General features: G+C 50.0%; 1 protein-coding gene across 4 annotated transcripts in view; it reads left to right on the top strand.

The window, feature by feature from the left end:
- Positions 1 to 7,626: 7,626 nt before the first annotated feature.
- Positions 7,627 to 25,274, top strand: part of SLC25A37 (solute carrier family 25 member 37) — a 43,070-nt gene continuing 25,422 nt past the window's right edge. The window contains exons 1-2 of one of the 4 annotated variants that reach the window (XM_025463082.3): positions 15,051 to 15,168; positions 17,099 to 17,195. Coding sequence is in view for 1 of the 4 variants with exons in the window: in XM_025463081.3 (XP_025318866.1) it covers positions 7,843 to 8,055 (213 nt within the window). In the remaining 3 variants the exon portion in view is untranslated. Of the gene's footprint in view, positions 8,056 to 15,050; positions 15,169 to 17,098; positions 17,196 to 25,274 lie in introns of those variants that run through there. The other 3 variants (XM_035716989.2, XM_025463081.3, XM_025463083.3) reach the window with 3 other exon arrangements.

Below are 25,274 nucleotides of genomic sequence, written 5' to 3'. Positions count from 1 at the left end.
GGTGTAATTATTAACAGCAACCCCTTTTTACTCTCAAAAATCTTCGTAATTTGGATGATAAACTATATAGCCACCATAGTTATAAGTGATGCTCTCTAAGAGGCCAAATCATCACATGGCTAATAAGATCTTCGAGGAAGTAAAGGAGTGTTACTGAACAACTAGTAGGTCAGTGAAGAAAGCAAAGAAGAAATCAGAAAATACTTTGAGACAAATGAAAACAGAAACACAACTTTCCAAAATCTTTGGGATGCAGCAAAACAGTCCTAAGAGGGAAATTCATAGTGATACTGGCCGACCTCAAGAAGCAAGAAAAATTCCAAATAAAGGATCTAACTTTACATCTAAGGGAAATAGAAAAAGAACAACAAACAAAGCCTAAAGTTAAAAGGAGGAAATAATAAAAATTAGAGAGGAAATAAATGAAATGGAGACTTAAAAAAAATGAAAAGGACAATGAATGAAACTAAAAGCTGATTCTTTGGAAAGATAAAAAGAAATGAATAAACTTTTAGGCAGACTCACCAAGAATAAAGAGGGTTCAACTAAATAAAATCAGAAATGAAAGAGAAGTTACAACTGATGCCACAGAAATACGAAAGATTGTAAGAGACTATTATGAATCATGATATGCTAACAAATTAGAAAATCTAAAAAAAATGGATAAATTCCTTGAAGCATGCAACCTTTCGACACTGAATCACAAAGAAACGTACCCTTCTCAAATTATTCCAAAAAATTAAAGAGGACGGAATGCTTCCGTCCTCATTTTTCAAGTCAAATATCCCCTGATACCAAAACCAAAGATAACACACAAAAAAGAAAATTACAGGCCAATATCCTTGATATAGTTGCAAAAATCCTCAACTAAATATTCACAAACTGAATTCAGCAATACATCAAAAGGATCATAAACCATGATCAGGTGGGATTTATTCCAGGGATGCAAGGATGTTTCAACATACACAAATCTGTCAAGGTGATACATCATATTAACAAAACAAAGGGTAAAAATCATATGATTGTCTCAATAGATGCAGAAAAAAAATTTGACAAAATTCATCATCCTTTTATGATTACAAAGTCTTAAAAATGTGGGTAGAGGAGGAATGTACCTCAACATAATAAAGGCCACCTATAGGTAGAATATAAGTAACAAACAGAACAGAAATACGCTCAACGATATAGAAAACAAACTGCTGGCTACCAGAGTGGGAAGGGGAGGGGAGCAGGCAAAGTAGGTGAAAGGGATTAAGAGGTACAAACTTGCAGTTATAAAATAAATAAGTTATGGGGGTGTAATGTACAGCATAAGGAATACACTCAATTGTATTGTAATAACTTTGTATGGTGACTAATTGTAGCTAAACTTACTGTGGGGGTCATTTCGTAAAGTATAAAAATATCAAATTACTGTAACATACCCTTGAAACTAATAAGATATTGTAGTTAATTAGACTTCAATTAAAACTAGGAGGAAAGGGACACCTGGGTGGTTCAGTGGTTGAGCGTCTGCCTTCAGCTCAGGATGTGATCCCAGAGTTTCTGGATCGAGTCCCACATTGGGCTCCTTACAAAGAGCCTGCTTCTCCCTCTGCCTGTGTCTCTGCCTTCTCTCTGTGTCTCTCATGAATAAATAAATAAAATCTTAAAAAAAAAAAAACCTAGGAGGAAAAAGAAGGGAGTCAGGAATGACTTTACACTTGCCAGTTGGTTGCCTGGTAAAATACAGATAAAAATGACATTAGAAGAGTTGCCAATTAGTAGGAAAGATCATGAAAAAAAAATGCGGGGCTGAGCAGAAGGCAGACGCTTAACCAACTGTCTGGGGTGACCCAGACACCCCAACAAATTCAGTTTTTGATCAGAAAGATAGAGCTGGGGGGGGCCTGTGCACCACTGACTCCACCCCCTCCTTTCACAGGCGAAAGGAATGGGGCAAAGGACGTTACTCAGGACAGGAACCCAGGTCACCTGCCCCCCTTTGCAGCTCTTGCCTCTCTACCTCACTGTATTGAGTTGAATAGTGTTCCTCCTAAATTCACGTCCGCTGAAATGGGACTTTATTTGGAAATAGGGTCTTTGCCAGATGTAATCAAGTTAAGATGATGTCATCCTGGCATAGTATGGGCCTCTAATCCAGTATGACAGGTGTCCTTATAAGAAGAGGAAAATCTGGACGGTAGACATGGGGATGCACATGGAGAACACAATGTGAGAGTCGAGGCAGAGGTTGGAGTGATGCATCTAGAAGTCAAAGAACATCAAGCCAAGCATAGCTGGGAGTCACCAGAAGCTAGGAGGAGACTAGGAGGGATCTTCCCTTCAGGCTTCGGAGGGAGCGAGGCTTTGCCAACATCTTGATTTTGGACTTGTCGCCTCCAGAACCATGAGAGAGTATAGTTCTGTTATTTGAAGCCTCCGTTTGTGGTATTTACTTATGGTAGCCCGGGAACACTGAGGTGCCTTCTGAGGTTTCGGTTCAGGTGGGGTATTCAGATGGCCCTGTCTGTGAGGCATGAGAAAATGTGGGGCCCACGTGCAGGGGAATGGTCAGGATTCAAACAGAGCCAGGGGTGGTGATGGGGATGTGGGAATGGAAGACAGGACCCAAGGGAGGAATAGAAAGGGGCTCTGAGGACAGAGTGTGGAGAAGTAAGACAGGAGGCAGACATCACTGCTGGAAGTTCAAGAAGAGAGAGGAAGTGAGGGAGGAATTCCAGAAGAGGCAGCGGTCAAGAGGTCAGGACTGGCCCCAGCTGATTTGGCATTGAGGTCACTGGTGACCTTTCCAAGAGCTCCTTTCGAAAATTGTAGCGGTTAGAATCTGGCAGAGGCTGCAGGGGTGAGGGCGTTATGAGTATGGAAAGATGAGGGGAGATTACTCTTCGGGATGAAGGGAGAAACCAGGCAAATAGCTTAAAGCGTGGAGCAGGGAAGAGGGATTTTTTTTTTAAGCTGTGGAGAATCAAGTGTATTTTTGGAGAAAGGTGAGGAGAGGGAGTAATCACAGATGTAAGGGGTTGTGGTGGGTGGCTAATGGATGGCCCAAGGTCCAGCCATGCAAACACACGGACATGGCGCCCCTCACTCAGAATTTAGCTGATGCGTCAGTACTCCTGTGCCACACCCCTGTCCAATCCTGGAGCCTTGAGCCATTCAGTAGGGGATGCGCTCTTGAGTGGAGTGGGCATGGCTGCAAGGCAGAGAGAGTCTGGGTCCTGATGTGAGGAGGGGGCAGCTGGCGTCATTGGGTCTCATTAGGGAAAGTGCATGGGGGCAGCTGCGAAGGTGGATGGCATGGGCATCCACAGAACAGGAGTCAGGGGACTGTCCCCCAGCTGTGGGGCCCAGCCTCCTCACCGGGACGATTACCAGTGGACTCAGTAGTAGAGTCTACAGAAGTGTGAGCAGGGCTAGGCTCTCAGGAGGCAGAGTAGGTCAACACTCCACTCCCAACCTGCTGATTAAACCCTCAGCTCTCACCCTTGCCCATCAGCATCCTTTGAAAAGATGGTAAAGTGAAACAGCTCCATGTTCTCTGGGCCTGATGGCTCACACTCACTACTTCTGTATTTGACATGGGGCTCTGGAGTAAGACTAGCTTTTTTTTTTTTTTTTTTTAAAGATTAAAAAAGAATATTTGAGAGAGAGCACAAGCAGGGGGAGCAGTGGAGGTTGGGTTCGATCCCAGGACCCTGGATGACCTGAGCCATAGACAGATCCTTTTTTTTTTTTTTTTTTAAGATTTTATTTATTTTTTTTTTGAGAGACACAGAGAGAGGCAGAGACATAGGCAGAGGTAGAAGCAGGCTCCCCACAGGGAGCCTGATGCAGGACTTGATCCCAGGACCTTGGGATCACACCCTGAGCCAAAGGCAGATGCTAACCCACTGAGCCACCCAGGTGTCCCTAAGAAGCAGCTTTTTGTCTTCATCTCCTCTTCTGCTTATGGAGAGACTCATCTCAAAGTATGAGTCACAGAGCTTTTAGGAAACACAGTGCCGTCTTTGGGAAAAGTGGGAGATTCTGGGAATACATGGTCCAATATACGTATATATAGGAGGGATCCTGCACATCTAGAGGTCCTCCCAGCCTTTCCAGCATATAACCCTGACTTAAATGGATTTGTGGATGAGTGCACATTGAGAAAAACAAAGACAAAATGCACCCCCCTCACACCCTGGTACCACACCACATGGTGCTCTAGGAAACATCATACCAGCTGCAGTCACTCCAAGGCACAGAGCCTCCACTGGCTGAAATCTGGGTAGGGTGTTAATGTCTGTGTGTTGCACAGGTGGGCAGGTGGATGCCAGGGTTGGAGCAATTATTGTGAAAAAAAAAGTAAGATTTTGGAGAAAGTCTGGACCTCTTACCTCTGTACCATTAACTTTTTTCCATTTTCTTTCTTCTCAATACTCCTAAATTATATATCCTTCACCACGAGATTTTATTTTTTCTCTGTTTCATTCACCATGTGTTAGGTATGAATGCCTACCAACAGATGAGGAAGCAGGCCAACCAATGGGCAAGAGCCACATACCTAGTAAATGGTGGAACCAGGGTTTGAACAGGTCTATGACTCCAAGTCAAGTGTTCTTCACCCTACACCCTCTGTAGCTCCCCCTTTCTAATGAAGGCTGGCTCCCAGTTGGGAGAGGGCAGTATGATGACATCTTCAGAACTTCAACATTCAGGAACTTTATGTAAGACTCCAGGGAACCAGCAAATCATTTTGTGTCTCCAGGTCCACCCTACAAGACAGGATTGCTATTCTGCTCCTGGCTCCCCATGGTCCCCCCTTTTTGCCGACAGTGTGGCCAAAGCACTGGGTGATGGTATCTGGGATGTCCAAACAGGCATTCCACAGAGATCCAGAACCAGGGCTGGTGGCTGTATTCTGATATCCAGGAATGGCGCCTTCATTATCATGTCCTCTTGCTACCATATGCAATATTGTTAGAGCTGAAACCTAGACTGGGCCTCTGGGAATAACTCTCAGATCCACATTGCCAAACCGGCTTCCCGAGGGAACCTCTGCCATGTCTGAAAGGTGAGGAAGGCTACCTATTGAAGCTATGGTGCAGGGATCCAGAGGCTGCCACCATTCCTGCTGCCATTCCTACTCCACATTGCTTCTTGACATCCATGAATCTGGTGAGCGGACACTGCAGTGCTGTTGCAATAGGAAAGCCACTGCCTACCCCAACTGCTCCTTACCCAAGTGTCTCTGACTTTGCAAGGCAGCAGAAATCATCAAAACAGCAGGAAAGTGACCTCTGTCTCCTTACTGCCTCCCAGGTCTCTCCAGTTCATCCAACTAGCAGAATATAATTCACATCTGGACTACTAGCTGCAAAGATCTGATAAATATGGCTTAAAAAATGTCTGGCTGCTGCAAAACAAAAAGGTGTTTAAGATGGATGCTGAGAACTAAACCACCTTATATGATGAGAAAAAATACTGAATACTTATAACAAATGTACCAAAGATTTTCTAAGAAGCTCTGGCTTCACATTTATTTAATGAAATTAAAACATATATCTAATGTCTCTGAAGATTATGGGCTTGTTCACATTTGCCAAGAGTCCCCTTAATCATCCAGTGGGTGGCTCCTCTCTACAAATATCACCATTGCAAAGTTCAGAAGGCTTTTTCTCCATTAGGAGATTATATCCTAAAAAAGAATTAAGTTATAAAAATAATACAAGTATTATTTAGGTCTGAAAAATATAGCAAAAATACTTTTAATGCCAGGTCACTATCACAATGACCACTTCCTTCTTCCCATGTGCATAATATTTACATTTTTATAAATGTCATATTTATAGAGGTTTGTGTTTTTCTTCACCCAACGTTGTATCATACTCATTTCTCATCTTATTGCATAATACAACCACAATTTTTAATGGCCCCATAATAGTTTACGAATATACATGTCATAATTTACTCAGCCATTCCCTTCTAGTTAAACATTTCAATTGTTTCCAATTATTTAGTATTATAAAAAGCGCTTTGAAGAGGAGATTATGAATACTTAGACTTTTGTGGCACATTCCCAGAAGTGGAGCAATAACACATACTGGTTAAAAGGTATCCATTTTTAAATGAGTATCAATGGCTTTTGGTTAATGTTTCTTAAAAATCACCTATGGCAAAAGCAGGGAAAATTTTCTCTGCCAACCACTAAACAAAGAACTTCCTTCTCCCTGTGACATCCTTAAAGGGGAATTATGCCTTTGGCCTTGAAGCCTTGATGCACAATACATCACTGTATCTGAAATCCCTGAGAGGTGCCTAGGTTGCTGTGACCTGAATCTTGGGACCAGGGTGAGAGTAGAGTGGGTGCAGCATCTTCAGGCTCTCCCCCACCCTTTCATATCTTAAGGCCCAGCTCTTCTGACCAGAAGGCTTCTCTGGATAAGGTGTCTAGTACCTTAGAAGTGCCAAGTTGCAAGCCCCGGAACATGCACTTTTAGGTATGCAGATGCCATGCTTTGATGGAGACTTCCATAGACAGGTCGTTCCTCTACTTTTTGATTTCTCCTTCTTCCCCGAGATAAAGCAAGACAGTATTGTTTAGGTTGAAATAAATCCTGGGTTACACTTTTGGAAGTCAGCATGGGATACTTTAAGAACCAGGAGACCAGGGTCTTAAAAGGCAGGCAGATGCAATGCTGCAAGATTTTACTCAGGGCCACTTTGCACCTGAGAGACCAGCCTCCAAAGGCCTCGCAGGCATACCAGTCCTGAGAAAAACGCGCTTAAGAGGCCTCAGAGAGGTTCCATTCGGATGCCTACTCATGTCTTTCGATCAGTCCAGGGCAGTGGGGCTTTAAGTTTCCTTTTTTTTTTTTTTAAAGATTTTATTTATTTATTCACGAGAGACAGAGAGAGAGAGAGGCAGAAACATAGACAGAGGGAGAAGCAGGCTCCATGCAGGGAGCCCGATGAGGGACTGGATCCTGGGACTCCAGGATCATGCCCTGGGCCGAAGGCAGGCGCCAAACTGAGGAGCCACCTAGGCATCCCTTAAGTGTCCTGATGAGGATAAGAAGAGAAATTTAGCTCTATGTGTTCTAATGAGATGAAAAAATTTCCACTAAACGAATGTTCTCTCCAACAAAGCAGCCTCGCACAGGACCTTGAGTTTCAGCTCTGTCTCCTCCACCGTATATGCCCTTGTGTCGCACAAAAGAGGCTGCTGCCCCCCAGATTTCGCGCAGTGTGTCTCCAATTCTAGAACTCCACTCCACCCCCACGTGGGCCCCCCCGCCCCCCTCCGATCCAGCCATCGGTAACTGCCCCATAAATGGCATTCGCAGTAACTGTCCCCACTCGAGGCCTGAGGAATGCCAGTGCTTGCTGAGCAACAACGTTTGCAAAACCCCGGGCTCCGGAAGGATTAACCGTTGTTCCTGCAGCCCTGGGCACGTCCCCCGCGCTGCGGGCCCAGACGACCCTCCCCAGGGACCGCCAGCCCCGTCCCCGCCCCGCCTGCGCCAGGCGCCGCAGCAGCCCCCGGGAGGCACTACAACTTCCCGGGACACCCCAACGTCTCCTCTCGCCCCCGTCCGGTTGCTTGGAAATTTGCACTGGACGGTGACGTCACACAGGAAGGCGGGTCCCCAGGGTCCCGCACGCCAATGGCGCGGCCGCGGGCGGCCTCTTCTTTTCCAGCGATTGGTGTCTCGGGCCCCTTGGCTCCACCCCAGCCCGCCATGGCGTCAGGCGCCGCAAAACCGGGGAGGTGGTTCCCACTTTAAGAAGTGAAGTTTTTCGCCCCCTCCCCCTCCCTGCCCACCTCCTGCAGCCTCCCGCGCCCCGCGGAGCCGGCGGATGGAGCTGCGCTGCGGCGGCGTAGGGGGCCAGGCTGTGGGGCGCAGGATGGATGGGGACAGCCGCGATGGCGGCGGCGGCGGCTGCAAGGACGCCGGGTCGGAGGACTATGAGAACCTGCCGACCAGCGCCTCCTTATCCACGCACATGACAGCCGGAGCGATGGCCGGGATCCTGGAGCACTCGGTCATGTACCCGGTCGACTCGGTGAAGGTGAAGCGCGCGGGGACCTCAGGGACCGGGCGGGCGGAGCGGGGAGCGCGCGCGCGCGTGCGCTTGCATCCCGCGCGAGCAGCCTGGGGGAGCGCCCCGAAACCACCTCCGCTCCCGGCGGCGCGGGCCCCCGGGTCTCCTTCCGCCGCGCGCCGGGGCCCCGCCCCGGGGGCGCCCCAGCCCGCAGCCCGCAGCCCCCAGCCCCCAGCCCACGAGGGGGCCCCGGCAGGCGCCGCGCACCGCCGCTCGCGCCGCCTTCCCGACCCGGGCTGCTGGCGGCGCTGCGGCGGGGGAGGAGGACTGGCGAGCGCCCCCGGGCTCGGCGGCGGCGGCGGGGTGCCCGAGGGAGGCGATCGGTGCGGCTTTGCACAGTTTTACCGCGCCTGCCCACGCGGTGCCGGGGCTTTGGGGTTCCCGCTGCCCGCGGCTCCCGCAGGCGCGCGCGCTGCCCCGCGGCTCGGTGCGGGGTGGCCCAGGCTGCCCACACGTGCGCAGTGTCCGGGGAGCCCGGCAGCTGGCCGCCCGCAGGCGCTCGCTCGGCACGCTCAGCGCTGAGAAACGTGGCCCCGGCCTGGGTGTGTGGCTTCTGCTCCCGGGTCCCTGGGGAGGCGTGGGAGGGGCAGGGGTTCTACCGGTTCTTGGCAGCTCTCTCGGGCATACCGGTTCAGCGACGCTCCGCGTGATCCCCTTTTCCCAGGGTGTCTGCGCCTCTTCCCGCAGAAGTTCGGGCAGCCGAGCAGCCCACAGGCAAGCGAGCCCTGCAGTGACATTTGCCTTCTCTTTTTGTTGCAGGGAAGGCAGGCAAGGAGAGCATATGCTATGCTCTACGACTCTTTAACTGTGGGTTGTGTAATAGGCACTCACTTGGTTTGCTCGCCCTTCCCCGAGGTAGTTTTACGTGCATTTTTTGCAAGGAGGCAGCGTTAGCCAGGCGGATTTTTCCTGTTAGGCTACAGCTGCCTTCTGCCCGCCTGTATAGGACACCCAGTGGCAGGAAGGTAGTCCTGGTATTGATGTCTTGCACTTTTGTGGGCATCACTCATCGAATCCGTTCAGCAGCCCAGGGATTAACAGATGAAGAAACTGAGGCAAAGAGATATGAACTGATTCACCTGGCCAGGCTCATACTCCACCTGTTTCCTCTGACTCCAGCCTTAGAGTGCTTTCGGAGATTTTGGGGGCCTCTCCGGGTGGCAGTTCTCTTGAAAGGCGGGACCTCACAGAGCCCCCCTGTCGGTGGCTGTGTCTTGTTGCTGAGGCTGACCCCACATGGGGCGGGGGTAGGGGGGGTGGGGGTGTGTGTGAAGACCAGAATGTCTAAGACAGGATTTTCCCTCCCCTGGGCAGCTCTCAGAGAGCTAGCAGTCAGTGCACAGAGAGGAATCCAGTGAGAGAAAGTGTGGGCATTTGTAGTAAGGTGAGGCCCAAGCCTTGGACTGTGTTTCAGGGCCTGGGGCAAACTCTTGGAGGGTCACTCTTCTGACCCTTCAGAATCCCCAGGGGGGATTAAGGGTTCGATGCCTGGGTTATGGAGGGCCTGGGGGCAGATCTTGCCCCGCAGGTTTTCACAGCTTCTCCAGGAAAGACCCTGGACACATACCAGGTGGCATTTGTATAGGAAAGAATCCATCTCTTATAATGAAATTTCCCATATTCGAAGCTGTTGTCTCCAGTGCCTTGGACAGAGTATGGGGAAAGTTAGGGGCAGGGAGATGTTATTCCAGCAGGCACCAGACCCACAGGGTGGCTGAGATGAACGTCCCATTGGAGAGCTATATCACCTGTGAGATTTTGCTGAGTTTGGTTCAGAGCATCACTAGAGCTTATCTTCAGGGTTGGATGTAATTAGTCATGCCTTCTCACCTTCGTCTGTCAGTCTAAAGAGGCATCTGTCTTCTATGTTCTGTGTTTAGTTTCTTCCCTGCCTTGCCTTCTGCCCTGTAGACGTTTTATGTTATAGTCCACATGTCCCTGTGTGCTTAGTATTATTTTACATAGCAGTTTTCACCTCTGGATAGGCAACAGGATTGGCTGTCCCAGACAAGTCACTCACCTTATGGGGCGTGACATGAAGGCCTGGGTTAGCTCATTAGTGAGGGAATCCTTCTTTGTTTAAGCATGCAGGTTGAGTTTGAGAGCACCTCATTTTTCATGACAACTTTCTTGGAAGGGGGTAGCAAGGATTATTCTTTTCATTTTCCAGCTGAGACAAAAGGCACACAGAGAGAGAGTTAAGCGGTGGGAGTCCTGTTGCATGGTCCCAGGGAGGCTGCTGCCAAGGCTGCCGAGATCAGCACAGTTGTCTGTGCCCAGCATGACATATCAGGGACGCATCCATGCCTCAGTCATGGAAATGCTTCTCTTGGGGAGACCTCGACTGTGTTCTTCTTAAATATTTTGGATGGTGGAGACCATGAGTAATGGAGACAGGAGCCCTGGGTGGGGTTTCCAGCCCTGCTTCTAACTTGCTTCATGCTTTAGGCACTGTTCTGTATCTTAGTTTTGTCACTGTAAAATGGGGGCTATGGGCCATTTGAGTATTTCTCCCCATTTTTAATCTGTCCCCCTTTCTGTGTACACAGAAAACCTATTGTCCTCTTTTACGATACTTGAAATTCCAAATAATTATTACAGTTGAAGCCATGGCAGTGTCAATTGTATGTCGGCAAAAATTTTTTTTCTGATTTTATAAGGTACACGTTTTGAGCTGTGAATATGTGAATTAAGTGAGGGTATCAGGTGGGCCTGCTTTTTCCAGTTTTTCCATCCTAGATGCTGTGGTCCATGGAACTCAGTGCTGGTCACTTTGACCACTGAGCCAGGAGCTGCTTGCTCTTGTGGTCATAAGGGCAGAAAGCCAACCTTACTGATGCTTAACATTATTATGTTAAATATGTTTCCCATGAAGTCCCATCCTAACACTCCCCCCCTCCCCGTGTGACTTTAATTACCTGTATTTTTCAAATTGTGTCTTGTGACCCCTTAATGACATCAACATTTTAAGAAAGATCAGTCTTTCTAATGGTGAGAGTACAAAATGCAAGTGTGTGTGTGCCATACAGTAAGAAGCCTTGCTTGGTGAAGTTGGGGTTTTGCGTGTGTGTGTGTGTGTGTGTGTGTGTGTGTGTGTGTCCCCTGGATGGCTGTGTCAAATCCCCTTCTGACCGGAGGTTACAGCCAAAAAAGCATGAAGAACACTGAACCTGATGATCACTAATGTCTCTCAAGCTCCAGCAGTCTGTGATTATTAAAGGGTTATTTGGAAGACCTTTGGCAACTTTGCTGTTCCTTCCTGTGCCGCCTTCCCTCACTTAGTCCCTAGGGGTGGAGTGTGAGTGCTTACGAATCTGCAAAGGGCTAGGGCCAGGTCACTGGGACCTCCTGTCGGTTCCCACTCCCTGTCTGGTCTGCATGGTACCAAGGGAGGGAGCATATGGGGGCCCTGCAGCGCTTTCGCCAACAGTAGCAATTACTCGTTTCTTTCCAAATGGGGCTTTGCAGCGGGTTTTCCTTGATTCTCTAGCGGGTGCTCCCGAGTGGCCAAGTGGCGTGATCACCTAGACCCGCGCGTGGGGTGGCTGCGAAAAGCCCTGGTCGGGAGTGCTCAAGACTGTGGGGAGAATGCCAGGTGGGTGGAGGAGGAAATTCCAACCAGATTAGGCACACCACTCTAGACCATGCCGAATCCCGTGGTGGTGAAAGCGGGGGGCAAAAGGAAACAGGAAAGATTTGAAGCGAGGCAGCTTCCGCTGGCCCTTTCTCAGCCCTTCTCTCTGCTTCTCAGGGAAACGCGGTCCCTAAGTGTGCTGGGAGAAGCCCTGCTTCCCAGCCGGGCGCACAGTCCACGGGAGGAGAGGACCGCGAGGGCCTGTGGCTCGCCTTCTCTCGAGGAGCTGGTGGGTGCTGAGCCAGTTGGAAACCTCGGTTGGCCTCAGGGGTTTCTGGAGCAGCAGTGACCAGGCAGGTGCCAGGATGGCTCAGCATTCCTCAGCTTTCGAGTTTGTTCCACCACCCTCCCCGCCCCCCCCCCCCCCCCCCCCCCCGGGGTCCCAGCCTTGCAGGCCTGCTGGGAGCCAGGGTGCTCAGCGGGGTAGGGGGGGAAGCCTGCACCCACTGCAGCTTTTCGAAACCAAGTACAATTCAGTAGATGCCATTCAGCTTCAAAAGGGCGTGAAATCCCAAATTGCTCGAGTTCTTGCGAGAAAATTATAGTGATTTTTCCGTCTCTCTTCTCCCGTCTTGTCTCCTTTAGGTCCTTCCCCTCCCCCCCCATTTTTTTTCTGTCCTTAAGTGGGTGATGCTTTTCTCAAAGGTGCATTTGGAAGGGGCACAGAATGAAGAGAGGTGTACTCTTGAACTTGTGTCCTTTTGTTTGCCTCGTGACTGCCCCTGCTGATGCCCGGAGCCTGGATCTGCACCTTTGCAGGCCTGCCCGGGAAGAGGGGGAGGACCTTACCCAGCCCCCTCAGCCCGGAAGTGGGGGAGGGGCGGGCTGGGGCAGGCCTTGGGGGGGCGCCCCAGAATTCTAATGGGCAGGGAGGGCGCCCTCCCCTCTTGAGTAGGGAGAGGCAGTGGGCCTTACTGGACACAGTGTACCTGACTGTGTCATTCAAGCACTCAGGGATGTGTGCGCGTGTGTCTGTGGAGTGTGTGTCCCAGACCTTTCCTTGGTTTTCTTTTTTTTTTTTTTTTTTTTTAAATTTTTTTTTTTAAATTTTTATTTATTTATGATAGTCACAGAGAGACAGAGAGAGAGAGGCAGAGACATAGGCAGAGGGAGAAGCAGGCTCCATGCACCGGGAGCCTGATGTGGGATTCGATCCCGGGTCTCCAGGATCGCGCCCTGGGCCAAAGGCAGGCGCCAAACCGCTGCGCCACCCAGGGATCCCCTTTCCTTGGTTTTCTTTTTTTTTTTTTTAAGATTTTATTTATTTATTCATGAGAGACACAGAGAGAGGCAGAGACATAGGCAGAGGGAGAAGCAGGTTCCCTGTGGGGAGCCCGATGCAGGACTTGATCCCAGGACCCCAGGATCATGACCTGAGCCAAAGGCAGATGCTCAACCCCTGAGTCACCCAGGCATCCCCTTTTCCTTGGTTTTCTTGAGAGCTTCTGTTCCATCTGCTCTTTGGAGCACTGACCGACTGAAGTCCACTTTCCCTTTTTTACTTCCCTTCCAGCTTTAGGAGGCTGTCTTTCCCCAACCCACTGGATGAACTGGCTTCTGTGTTGAACGAAGCCTTTGGCAGTCTCTCTCCAACCCCAGAACATTCTGGCTGTCTCCGTATTTCTCCTAGTACCCGACATTTCCTTCTCAGGGAATTTCCTTTTTCTTTTTTTCATCCTCTGAGCCCTCTGGCCTCCTCAGGGCTGGCTGCAGCCGTGTCTCTACGGTCCTGCTGCTTGCTGGGGCTCTTGGGCAGGCGTGAGGAGCCCGAGCCTGCCCTTCCCCTCCCCGCCTCCACCTTGAGTGCTCATGGCTGACATTTTCTATGGGTGGGGAGAGGGTGGAATGTATCTAACCACTTTGTCTTGAACTACAAACCTTCCCCCAAGCTCTTTCCAAGCTGGAGAGATTCCGAGGGTTCTCTCACCCTCAGAGAACTATCTTGGGGAGAGATTCAGATCCCTAGTCTTTGACTTGCTGGTTGGGGCAGGAAGCTTAGCTTTGCTGAGATGTGATTGCTCTGTCTGTAAAATGCAGATCCTGATTTTCCCGCTGGTTTCTCCCTCCTGACCTAGCTTTCCACCGCTTGCTGCTTACCGTATTTCTCATCACACCCTGCGGAAGTTCCTTGGAACAAGCTCCCTTATATCTGCACTGAATGTTCCTTCCGTCTCCGTGTCCTGATAGAAATCCAGCTCTTCCCTTGAGGCCACTCCTTCCCTGAAGACTCTGGAGTGTAACATTCCCATGAGCTCAAGCCCAGGCACCTGTGGGGCTCCTGCCCTCTCACCATTACCGACCAGCCTCTTCTCAGCCTCTCCTCCTCCTTTGAGGCTCCTCCCCTTTCTCTCTCTCTCTCTCTCTCTCTCTCTCTCTCCATCTCTCTGTCTCTCTTTCATCTGCCCACCTCTGCCTCCAGCCTGACTTATACTGAAGGGCGGGAGGTGGAATGATGAGGAGCAGGGACCCTTGAGCCAGACTGTGGATTGGTCCTGGCTCCGCTTGGTGTGACCTTGGGCAAGTCCCTCCTCCCGTCTTCCCTCTGGGCCCCGGTGGCCGTCCGGTGGCCGTCCGTGCAAAGGGGAATGTGGTACTGCTGCCCGGGAGTGACTGTGCGGGTTAGGTCTGGAGAACATTGCTGACAGAGCCTGCCGTGTGGTGAGTGCTCTCTGCGGGTCAGTGCTCCTATCTCCATCGTCGGCCACAACATAGCTGTGCAGCTCCCCTGCTCCGCTCTCTCTGGACTTGGGCGTCTGGCGCACAGACTGCTTCCACCACGAATGAATCCCGTCATCACTCTGAGGACCCCCTTCCTGGGCACCACCTGACTAACACCCATATCCCTGTGTTCTTTATGCCCTTCAGGTCGGTGGCCTTACTAAATAAACTCCACGGGGGCCTTGTCCTAACCCAGAGCTTTGGCACCTGAGGGCTTGAATCCAGATGTGTCAACCTGGCCACACTGGCCTAGGTCCCTGCCTCTTCTCTTCCCCCTCAGCCTGGCCCTGTCCTCCTCATCCAGACCGGGGCCACTGCAGCCGCTCCCGGGACCTCTCCTTCCCCTCCACACCGGCCTGCCCAAACCCCCATCCTGGATGGCCCATTACCCTGTTTTTTTTTTTTTTTTGCCCATTACCCTGTTGAGCAGTCAAGCCCTTCTGGGGAAAAAATCACATGTTGTGTCCATTGGTGTCCTGTGTGCGCATGCCTCTGGGCCCTCAGCCTGTCCTTCTGTGGGTTCTGGTCATTCCGCTTCTAGTCCTCTCAACAGCTGCTCCAGACCATGTAGGCTCCTGTTTCTCCACTTCCCATCCTTCTGCTTTCTCAGCCTCTGCTTAGCATCTTGCTCCCGAGCTCATCCAGAAACCAAGACCCCGGTCAAGCTCACCTTCCTGTTACTGTCCTCCCAACCAGCATGCTGTCCTGTACCTTCCTACTGTCGTAAGGTAAGAGGGTCCTTCCTTTGCCAAAGGCGAGTCCGGTGGGCCTGGGGAAAGGGGGTGTGTGGGAACCACCCACATACACCCGCATTTCAATCCTGCCTCTACCCCAGTTCAGTATCCTTGTCTGCAGAGTGGAGATGTTAACACCAAGCCCTACCTTATAGGGCTCTTGAAAGAATTAAATGAGGCAACTCACATAAAGCTCTTGCTGCAGTGTTTCCTGCACAAATGTGCTATAAATGGTCATGGTGGTAGTTATTTTGGTCATCTCTCTGATGAGTAACTCGGCTTCAGTATCTTTAGCCTTCCCCTGACCAGTGATTCCTTCCTAAAAGCATTTATACAGTGCAGGCGTGTCCCATCTTAAATAACAGACAAACCCTAGACATCTCACCTTGACCCCGTGTGCCCCGAGGGTTTTTCTCCTTAGAATAACAAGTGTTAGGAAAGGATCATTGACACTTGGTCTCTGCTTCCTCACCTTATCCGCCTCCCAAACCCTCACAGGCCCCGGCCTTTGGCTTTGTGCCCAACCCTCTGCTGGAATCCTCTCAGAGGCTGCTAGTGATCTTGCTAATAAAATCAGTCACTGTTTTCCTGGTCTCTCTGATGAGGGGCAGCCGCCTGGTTTTCCTTGGAAGTCAGTCTGCCACCTTCCTTCCTTCTCCCAGGACACATGTCTCAGTTTCTGTCTGGGTCCCCGTTATTCACAGATGGCAGATTGGTGTCTCTGGTGCAGTCTTCCTGGAAGCTGGACAGCCTGTTGCCTCACAGACATGTTGGAGACTTGGCTGCCTCGGTGGCCAGGACGTCCAGTGTGGTCATCCCGGCCTCCCCTCCAGCCTGCCCCCCCCCCCCGCCCCAGAAACTTGGTGATCCTCTTCAGCTTTTCTCTCACCTCTGCCCACTCTCCCCAGCTGCCACCTCTTATGTTTTCAAGACCCTTCCATTTGTGCATCTCTAATAGCTCCAGCATGTATTTATTCTTCTCCCTCCCACCACACCTTGGTTTTGGGAGGACTCACTGTCTTCTTTGGATCGATGGCATCCCAACCACTTGAGACACTTCTTGTCCCCATTTCCCTGTGACCTGGCCATGCCATTCTTCTCCACAGCATGTGCTACCTTCTAACATGCAGTGCCATTTACTTATATTTATTACTTATATTCGTTGTATATGTTATTTCTATTTAGAATATTATGTGTTAGGGATCCCTGGGTGGCGCAGCGGTTTGGCGCCTGCCTTTGGCCCAGGGCGCGATCCTGGAGACCCGGGATCGAATCCCATGTTGGGCTCCCGGTGCATGGAGCCTGCTTCTCCCTCTGCCTGTGTCTCTGCCTCTCTCTCTCTCTCTCTGTGACTATCATAAATAAAAAAAAAAAAAAAATTTAAAATATTATGTGTTATTTATGGTCTGTCTCCCCTTATCTGAATGTAAGCTCCCAGTGGGCAGGAATCTTTTGCTCTTCTATTCTCTGGTATCTTCCTGTTGCCAGAAACCATACCTGGCACGTAATAGGGGCTCAGTTAGGAAATTGTTGAATGATTTACTGGAAATCATTCATAGCTGTTCACGCTCACCTCTGAGTCCTGTAGCTTGTGGGTGGCTGTAGTCTTCTTAAATAGGGACAAGTCACAATCCCCATCCTTTCAGGTCTAGTTCCTACATCTGGGAAGAAAAACCTGCAGGCAGGTTTGCAGTGAACTGTGTTTAAACAGTGAATGCAATTTAAAAAGTATAAAGCTCTCTGTAGGGGCCAGGTTGTGGTATTATCATACTGGGAGCCCGTTAAAAGGTAAGGTTAGTTGACTAGAATGAAAAATCTAGCCTGTGCTCCACGTGTAGCAGAGTCCACACTGGGGCCTGAGGGCCAGTGCCATCTTCTGCATCTCATATCAGCTGGTGTCTCTCTCTGCCTCATATTCCCCTAGCAGTCCCTGTTGCTTGCAGAATAAAGCCTGAACCTTGAGGAGTGTGCAGAGACCCAGATCCTCTCCCCTCTGACTTGTCCACCAGAGCAAGACAAAGGTATCGTGTGAATATCGGTTGAATGAGTGCAGGCTCCGTTGTTTTAAAGAGATGGGGAGGGGTGGCGCTGGGTGGTTCATTCAACTGGGCGTCCGACTCTTGACTTCGGCTTGGGTGGTGACCTCAGGATTGTGGGATCAAGCCCCCCAGCAGGCTTTGCACGCAGTGGGGAGTCTGCTTGAGTTTCTCTCCCCTGCCCCCACCCACCGCATGTTCTCTCTCTCTAAAATAAATAAATAAATCTCTCTAAAAAAAAAAAGGGAAGAAATGTGGGGAAAAAAGTGCTTTGAAACATGCTACTAAACAAATGCTAGTTGTAATGTTTTTGTGCGTGTTATTTTTGAATCCACGTGTACCTTGCCCGTAGAAAGACTTTCTCAGCCCTTTTGTTTGTCTTTTTTTTTTTTTTTTTTTTGTAGTTGAATTCTCAAGCCACAGTTATATTGCCATTAAGCTGTTAACTCATCTGGCCACCCACTTCATTCCAGGCTTACTGAGCGTCTTTCCTGCCAGTCTCTGTGCTAGACACTGGACAACAAAAATAAGTCCTGGCCTCTGTTTCCAGAGCATTGCTCCCTATAATTAGATCCTGAGCTAAGGTGGCAGGACTGGCTCCCTTTGAGGGGAAGAATGGGCCAAATTGGTATTTACTTTCAAATGGGCACAAGGTCTGGGGTGTTTGGACTCTGGAGTGCCCAAGCTGCCATCTTGCAGGTCCAGTGACTGCCCAGGGAGCATCATTCAAGGCTTCTTTGCCACGCAGTCTTGAGTTGGCTCCTTCCCCTGTAGGAGACAGTGGCTGTCAGTTGTCCTACCCACCCCCCTACCCCACCAATCCTCTTGCTCACCCCCGAGGTTGTTAGTCATTCTGGAAGCTGAACTTGGCTTCCAGAAGGTGCCTCTGAAAACATCCTCCACCCTACCAGTAACCCCAGACTGTCGGGAAGGGCTGTTGTCCGGTCCCTAAGAGGTGTTATGGTTTCACATTCATGCTTTCTCTCCGAAGAGAAAACAAAACGTGTTGAAATAGAAATCCCAGCAGCAGCTTGGCTGAAGCAAGAGTTGCATAACAGATTTAAGAAATGTCTGGCCATTGTTGGGTCAAGTGGAGGGACTGTAGCTTCATGTCGCTGAGAGGACTTCCTCTGATGTATCGGACGCAGCCGGCGAGAGGCCCAGGAGGGGGCGGCACACCGAGGTCTGGCCGGCAAGAGCCCCTGCCCTGGTCACTCATCGTGGTGACAGCTCTTGTTCCTTGGCACCGCCATAAAGGCTGCATTTGAGATGCTCCGTGGGCCAGGGCTGGGAAGGGCCGTGTGTGCTGGCGTGGAGGCCCCTAGAAAAGGGCACTGCCCTGGGGCACAGGAGGCCCTGTGAAGTTAAGTCCTGGTCTTGCCATTGGCCAGCTTTAAAACCTTGGCCAAGTTACTTCTCTAGGCTAGGCTGGTGTCTCTTTGTTCTAGACTAGTTTTCTAGACTAACAGCATCTGCTTACTCCCTTGACGGGGCTGCTGAGCTCAGGTGGGATCGCGAGCTTGTGGGTGGCTTTCGTAAACCTGGGCATGCCCAGATAATGACAGATCCTATCGGAGGCAATATGCTTAATGATTCAGAGGAGGGCAGTTCAAGTTCACAGCACAGGGTCTGGGGCCAGCCTGCCTGGGAATGGTGCCTAGACAAGCTACGTCAGTAGCTTTACCCCTACTTTTTCTCATCGGCAAAACGGGGATCATCACAGTACCCACCTCAGAGGGTTGCTATGAGAATTAATTAGGATACATCTAGAGTGTTAAGAATAGCATCAGGTACCTGGTAAGCAGTCAGTTAAATTTAGCTCCTATATCATTTCTAAAAGTGTTACTACTTGAATCTCTGTTTATGCTTGTATGTTGCTTTTGCGCTTGTATGTTGCAGTATTTTTGAATTGTTTCTGCCTGCATTCTGTCATTTGATTCTCTAGATCTTTGAAGGTGGGAAAGGGCATGTGCTGTTTCTCATCTCACCCATGAGAAAACCGAGTTTCAGAAAAATAACATGCTCTGGAACTCAGGCATTTTCTGTTACACCAGAGCTAAAGCTGGGGACGGTGAGGAAGTAAGTGAGCTGCTAGGGAGTAGACTCACACGTTAATGGCAGCAGAGCCCCTGAGCTGGGTTCTGAGAGGAGATGGTGCAGCCCCAGCTACATTCTTGGGAAGGAAGAACTAGAGTTAAGGGAGTGCGAGCAGAAAATCAGAGTACGGCCTGGAATGCAGGGCTCTAACGTATAAGTAGGAGTTCTTTGATCAGATACTCCATCCAGTACAGAGGGCAAGGGGATGATGACAAATGGTCGTTGCTGTAGGTAATTCTTGGCTCTGTCCAGTTTCTCTCTCTGGAGTGACTTGCAGCTGCTGTGGCCCCTTCTCATTTCAGTGGGGAGTTGAAACATTGGGCTCAATATAGCGATTTGAATTTGGACTGGCGTGAGAATCCTTTCCCAAATCAAAGGATTGAGATGGCCTATTGGGAAGAGCACTATGTCATCGCTCCTTGGTCAGTTAGGACAGCTGTTTTCTTACCTCACCCAGGGAAGTGTAGCAGTGACCATCTTGCTTCCCTTTCACGTCTACTTACTGCATCCAGGAAGAAAATACAGCCAGGCTCGCAGCAAACCAACCTTTATACTGTTGAAGAAGTATAAAGCTCCCTGTAGGTGCCAGGTCATGGTATTTACTATCACACTGGGATCCTGTTAAAGGGGTAAGGTTAGCTCGTTGGAATGGAAAATCCAGGCTCTTCTTCCAGCCACTGTGGGATTCGCTACAGCTGCACGGCCATGGGCGCTTCACCTGTCTCCGCACACGGCGTCTCCCATCTGTTGAGTAAAGACCAGGGTGACCCTCTGCCCCCGCCTCTTGTGCTGGGTGATGCGGAAGGGCCAGTTAGACTCTGAGCATGCTTGGAAACACATTCAGAATTGTTTATTGTGGAACAGGCTCCGAGCAGAGCTGTGTGTGGCTACTGAGATCAGGCTAGTGAATGGTAAGGTCGTGTGCATGGAGGACAGCAGTGTGCCCGTTCATCTCTGTCGGTTGGCATCTTATAGGCCCACTTTCCTTTTTTTTTTTTTTTAAAGATTTTATTTATTCATAAGGGACACAGAGAGAGAGGCAGAGACATAAGCAGAGGGAGAAGCAGGCTCCCTGTGGGGAACCTGATGTGGGATTTGATCTCAGGATCCCGGGATCATGCCTTGAGTTGAAGGCAGACACTCAACCACTGAGCCACCCAGGCTCCTCAGCCCACTTTTACTTTTTAAGTGAGTCTGCCCTTTGAGTGTCAGGCAGATGAGGCTTTCCCACCTTGGGCCCTTGTGTCTGTGTTGTCCTTGTTTTCTCATGACCGCTGTCATAGAAAAGAAAGGGGAAGGGGGTAGGACATAGGTGCCTTTGTCTTGAGGTCCTCTGGTTCTTATTTCCTCATGCTGCCTGCTTTGAGGGTTTTGCTGGCGCCTTGCTGGCCCCAGGCCCGGCAGTAGGTGTGGAAGGTGGTGGTGGGTGGACACCAGCAGCCCGCAGGAAGCTTGCCAGCCAGGCCTGCTCGGAACAGGAATGTGCCAGACACTGCCATTGACTTGCTGGGCTCTGCTCCCCTGGGATAGGGGATGTCCCAAGGATGTCCCAGGGCTGTCACGAGACAGGGTGGTTTAGCTGATGAGCAGATCTGAGAACTCAGACTGGAACAGGGAAGCCTTTCCAACGGAAAGGTGTTGGTGTGTGTACACATGTGTGTGAGGGCCAAAAGGGCAGACCCAGGGCACGTCTTTAACTGAAGAATCAAGTCAGTCTCTTTCCTTAGTCACTGTCTCCGTGGCTTGTTTGCTAAATGTGGGCTTGTGTTAGCCTGATTCATAGAACCATGGAAGAGTTGAAAGGCATTTGCAACAATGCAGTTTCATCTGCTGAACTTCACTGAATGACTCCGTTAATTAAGGAGTGAGGACATTTGCAGAGTGACCTCATGGGAGCCAGAGTCTTGACACCTTGGGGATCTCTCCCCACAGAAGCCCTTGTCTGTCAGGGAGGATAGATATATTGACGAATCATTATTGTAGTGGGTGTTGAGCCTGTCCTTAGGGAACCTGAACCTCATCTAGAGGTTCAGGAAAGGAAAGGGCCTCTCAAAGAATTATCTCAGTATCTATATCTAGACCAAAGGAGATGTAGATGTTAGAACAGAGCCCTGCAATTGTCTGTCCCCTAGACTGTCACGTCCTGTCCCCAAGGTGCCTGGTCATGATCAGGATGCCTGTACCCCTCTGACACTCTGCTTTTGGGGTTCCACTCTGAGCCACTTAAAAAAATATTTTGTGTATTTATTCATGAGAGATACAGAGAGAGAAGCAGAGACATAGGCAGAGGGAGAAGCAGGCTCCATGCAGGGAGCCTGACGTGGGACTTGATCCCACAACCCTGAGATCACGACATGAGCCAAAGTTGGATGCTCAACCACTGATCCACCCAGACTCCCCTGCTCTGAGTCTTCTGACTGCAGAATCGGCAGAGATAGTTTTCATGGGGCCCTGCACGTGGAACCTGCCCCCGGTTCTGAAATTTTCTCGCTCCCCTTTTCTGAAGTTTCTTGTTTCTCTCTCCCACGTTCTGGGATTTTTAATTCCCCAAGTGACTGGCTGGTGGGTTTCCATCCCTGAGTGGTAACTTTAACCACAGTGCTAAAGACCAGAGGAGGGTGGGAACAAGGAGGCAGAGAGAAAGGCTGTCATATCAAAGGCATTTCTGCTCCTAATTGTCTCATAATTAATGGGTGGCCTTAGTGTCGAATGCCAGCTGCAGCAGCAGCCAGATAAGTGGCTAAAAATTAAATACCATCATGTGACTATGTGGAGGTTTAGGGTTTGCCTGAGTGACCTTTACTGGCACAGGTCACAGTTTGTAGGGTTATGAGGGAGAAACTTGACAAACAGTGTAGGTGCCTGGTGTGTATTCCAAAGGACAGAGACTGTTCCAGAGCCCCATGGCACCTGGACCTGTTCTTGACACTCAGATCTGCATGCCATTCCTTATCGCTTTTTATTTTTTATTATTCTTTTAAAAGATTTTTTTTTAAATTTTTATTTATTTATGATAGTCACACAAAGAGAGAGAGAAAGAGAGGCAGAGACATAGGCGGAGGGAGAAGCAGGCTCCATGCACCGGGAGCCCGAAGTGGGATTTGATCCCGAGTCTCCAGGATCGCCCCTGGGCCAAAGGCAGGCGCCAAACCGCTGCGCCACCCAGGGATCCCCTCTTTTAAAAGATTTTTTATTCATTCATTCAGGAGAGACAGAGAGGGAGAGAGACGCAGAGACACAGGCAGAGGGAGAAGCAGGCTCCATGCAGGGAGCCCGATGTGGGACTTGATCCTGGGTCTCTGGGATCACACCCTGGGCCAAATGCGGCGCTAAACCGCTGAGCCACCCGGGCTGCCCCCTTATCGCTTTTTAAAGGCAACTGTGTAGCTGGACATTTCCCCCGTTCCTTTCTTTCCTGTTAGCCTATCTGGCTCCGGTGGAGCCTTTTATAAAATACAGAGTACAGTCCCCCAGCTTGTCCCAGCAGCCCGTGGCTGTTTTGATAAAGAGCCTGAAACTGGGCTCTTGAGGAATGCTCCCCTGGTATCTGTATTACTCTAGGGTTTAGACAGAAGTTCCTGGAACTCGCAGGTTCTGGAAACCGAGTCCTGTTTCTCTAAAAGGCCAGCCCGGTGACATGGGCAAGAATTGGCTGACCCCGAGGCTGGCCCTCTGTTTCTGTGTCTGTGGATTTCCCTGGCACAGGAGGTCTTTGTTACCGAATCTCTTTGCTGAGTGTTTTGAAGGAGGGTGTGTGTGGGCCTTTTCAGTGTCGTTAGACAATGCTGAGCTGTTACCCAGAAGAAACGGTCAGGGTAGCAGCCAAGATTTGATCTGGTTCAAGTTATGCCATAGAAAGTGCCCTGTCTGGACAGGAGCCATCAGTGAAATAGTTAAAATCCTAAATAGCGTGTGAGACTTGAGAGCTGTCTTTTAATGTAAGTGTTTCATTTTTCCCCCCCTTGGAATCTTGGCTTCTCAGATAATAAACAGAATTAATGTATGTGTATTTATGCAGCCCAGGAAGGATGGGGGGTTCAGGGACCCGACTTTGCCAGTTACTGCATATTTCTAGTTAGCACTTAGAGCTTTAAGAATGTCTGCTTCAAAAGTGACTTTTGATCGCACAAAACAATGTAGTAGCAATAAGGAATCTATTGACAAGTTGGTAGGACTCCTAGGTCCTTCTGTGCTTCCAGAAGAATCTTTTGAGTTTAGGAAGGAGGTAGAGAAGGAGCTGGCACTCCATACCAGTTTGTCCTGGGGTGTGTGTGTGTGTGTGTGTGTGTGTACGCGCGTGTGCATGTCAGGACGGCTTCAGGTGGTGGCAGGTTCCATTTATTCTTGGACTTAACACTGTCTCTCCCACCCCCCCACCCCCCACCCCCGCCCCAGGCTCCTGAGGCCTCTGGTCATGCTTTCCCTGACCTTGGGTAGGAATTCTCATCTGAAACTTTCCTAGTGTCTCTTTCCAGGGTCTTTTGTATTTTCTGACGATCCAGGCACAAGAAAGTTTCTGACGTTCTCTTTCAGACCCTAAGAACTGAGAGTCACTACAAAGCTGGACTTTTACCAGAAACTGCTTTAAATTGGAAACAGATTTCTGATCTCTGAGCAGCCAGTTTAAGAGACAGGGAGAACCTTTGTCAACCTAGAACTTGAGCATGGAGGGCAGGGAGCAAACTGAGGAAAAGCACAGCAAAAGCAGATTCTTTCTGTACATATGCACACATAACATTAGCATTGGCTTTTTCTTTTTCTTTCTTTTTTTTTTTAGCATTGGCCTTTTAGAGCAAATTGTAATTAGCTTAAGATGAGAGGCTGAGCAACTAGTGACTCTGAGAAAAGCACTTTACTCGTGTGAATCTCTGTTTCTTCATCTGTAAAATGGCAAGATTGAGCTCAAACTGAATGATCTCTTAGGAAGCTTCCAGTTCTAAAATTTCCACCCCTTATTTCCATGGGGCATTTGGACATCATCGTCTTCTGACCTGGAATGTCTAGACTAACAGGCACTTCTGTTTGGAGGAGGATGTTGGAAGACTCCTGCCCTGGAATTGTACCAGGGGGGATAAGGAGCAGGGAGAGGGACCAGCCAGGGTATTGTTGGGAGTTCCTGCATCTCAGAGTGCCTGCTAGTCCTTACTAGACTACTAGAAATTATAGGCTGTTTGGTTTACTTGGAACCTCCAGCTACAGTGCTGAAAGACTGCAAACCATTCATTCAGGCAATTCCAGAAATGCTGAATGGCCACAGCCCCACCCTGGAATCAAGGGGAGCCGTGTAGCAGATGCTTCTGGAAGGCCCTGTTTATAACTCTGACTCCTTCCTGCCGGGGACCTTTAACAAGTTCACTACCAGGAAGCTGAGTCATTGAGGGGTCAGCTGGCACGGCCAAGGTCAGGCAGCGTTGCCAGCAGCACAAGTTGGGTTAGCCCAGAGGACCCGAGCGTTGTTGTGGATGGTGGGGTATGGGGGGGGGGGTTCCTCACTTCACAGGCCTTTGGGTGTGTCCCTTCCTGGGGACCAGAGCACCACCACTCCTCGTGGTTTGCGCTTCCGTTTAGATTTCACAGTGGAAATGTTCCGCTGTATCCTTTACCTCCTTTCTCCCCACTTCCTCCTTCTCTGTTCCCTGATCCAAGAGAATCTTCCTCCAAAGCCAGAGGTCAGGACCAAACAGACCAAAGGGTGAACCGATCCTCCTCTGCTGCTGTGGTTTTCAGGGCTTACCGTGGGCCTGTGTCCTTAGGCCTTTTTCTGGGGTCACCTCCCTCTGCTCAGCTGGCTGCCAGCCTTCCGGGGGCCTCTGGCCACTTCCGACCTGCCACTCACTACCTGTGCCCCAGGTAGCCCCTTTGTCCTGAGCTCCACTTGCCTGACTCTCCCCAGGCCCAGGCTTCAGGGCTTGCCTCCACCGGGACGCCTCCCCACTTGTACATGAGGCTTCCTGCATTGCTCCCCAG

This window comes from Canis lupus, chromosome 25 (genome assembly GCF_003254725.2).
Source record: "Canis lupus dingo isolate Sandy chromosome 25, ASM325472v2, whole genome shotgun sequence".
Lineage (NCBI taxonomy): Eukaryota > Metazoa > Chordata > Mammalia > Carnivora > Canidae > Canis > Canis lupus.
This window is presented reverse-complemented; position numbering and strand designations above follow the sequence as displayed.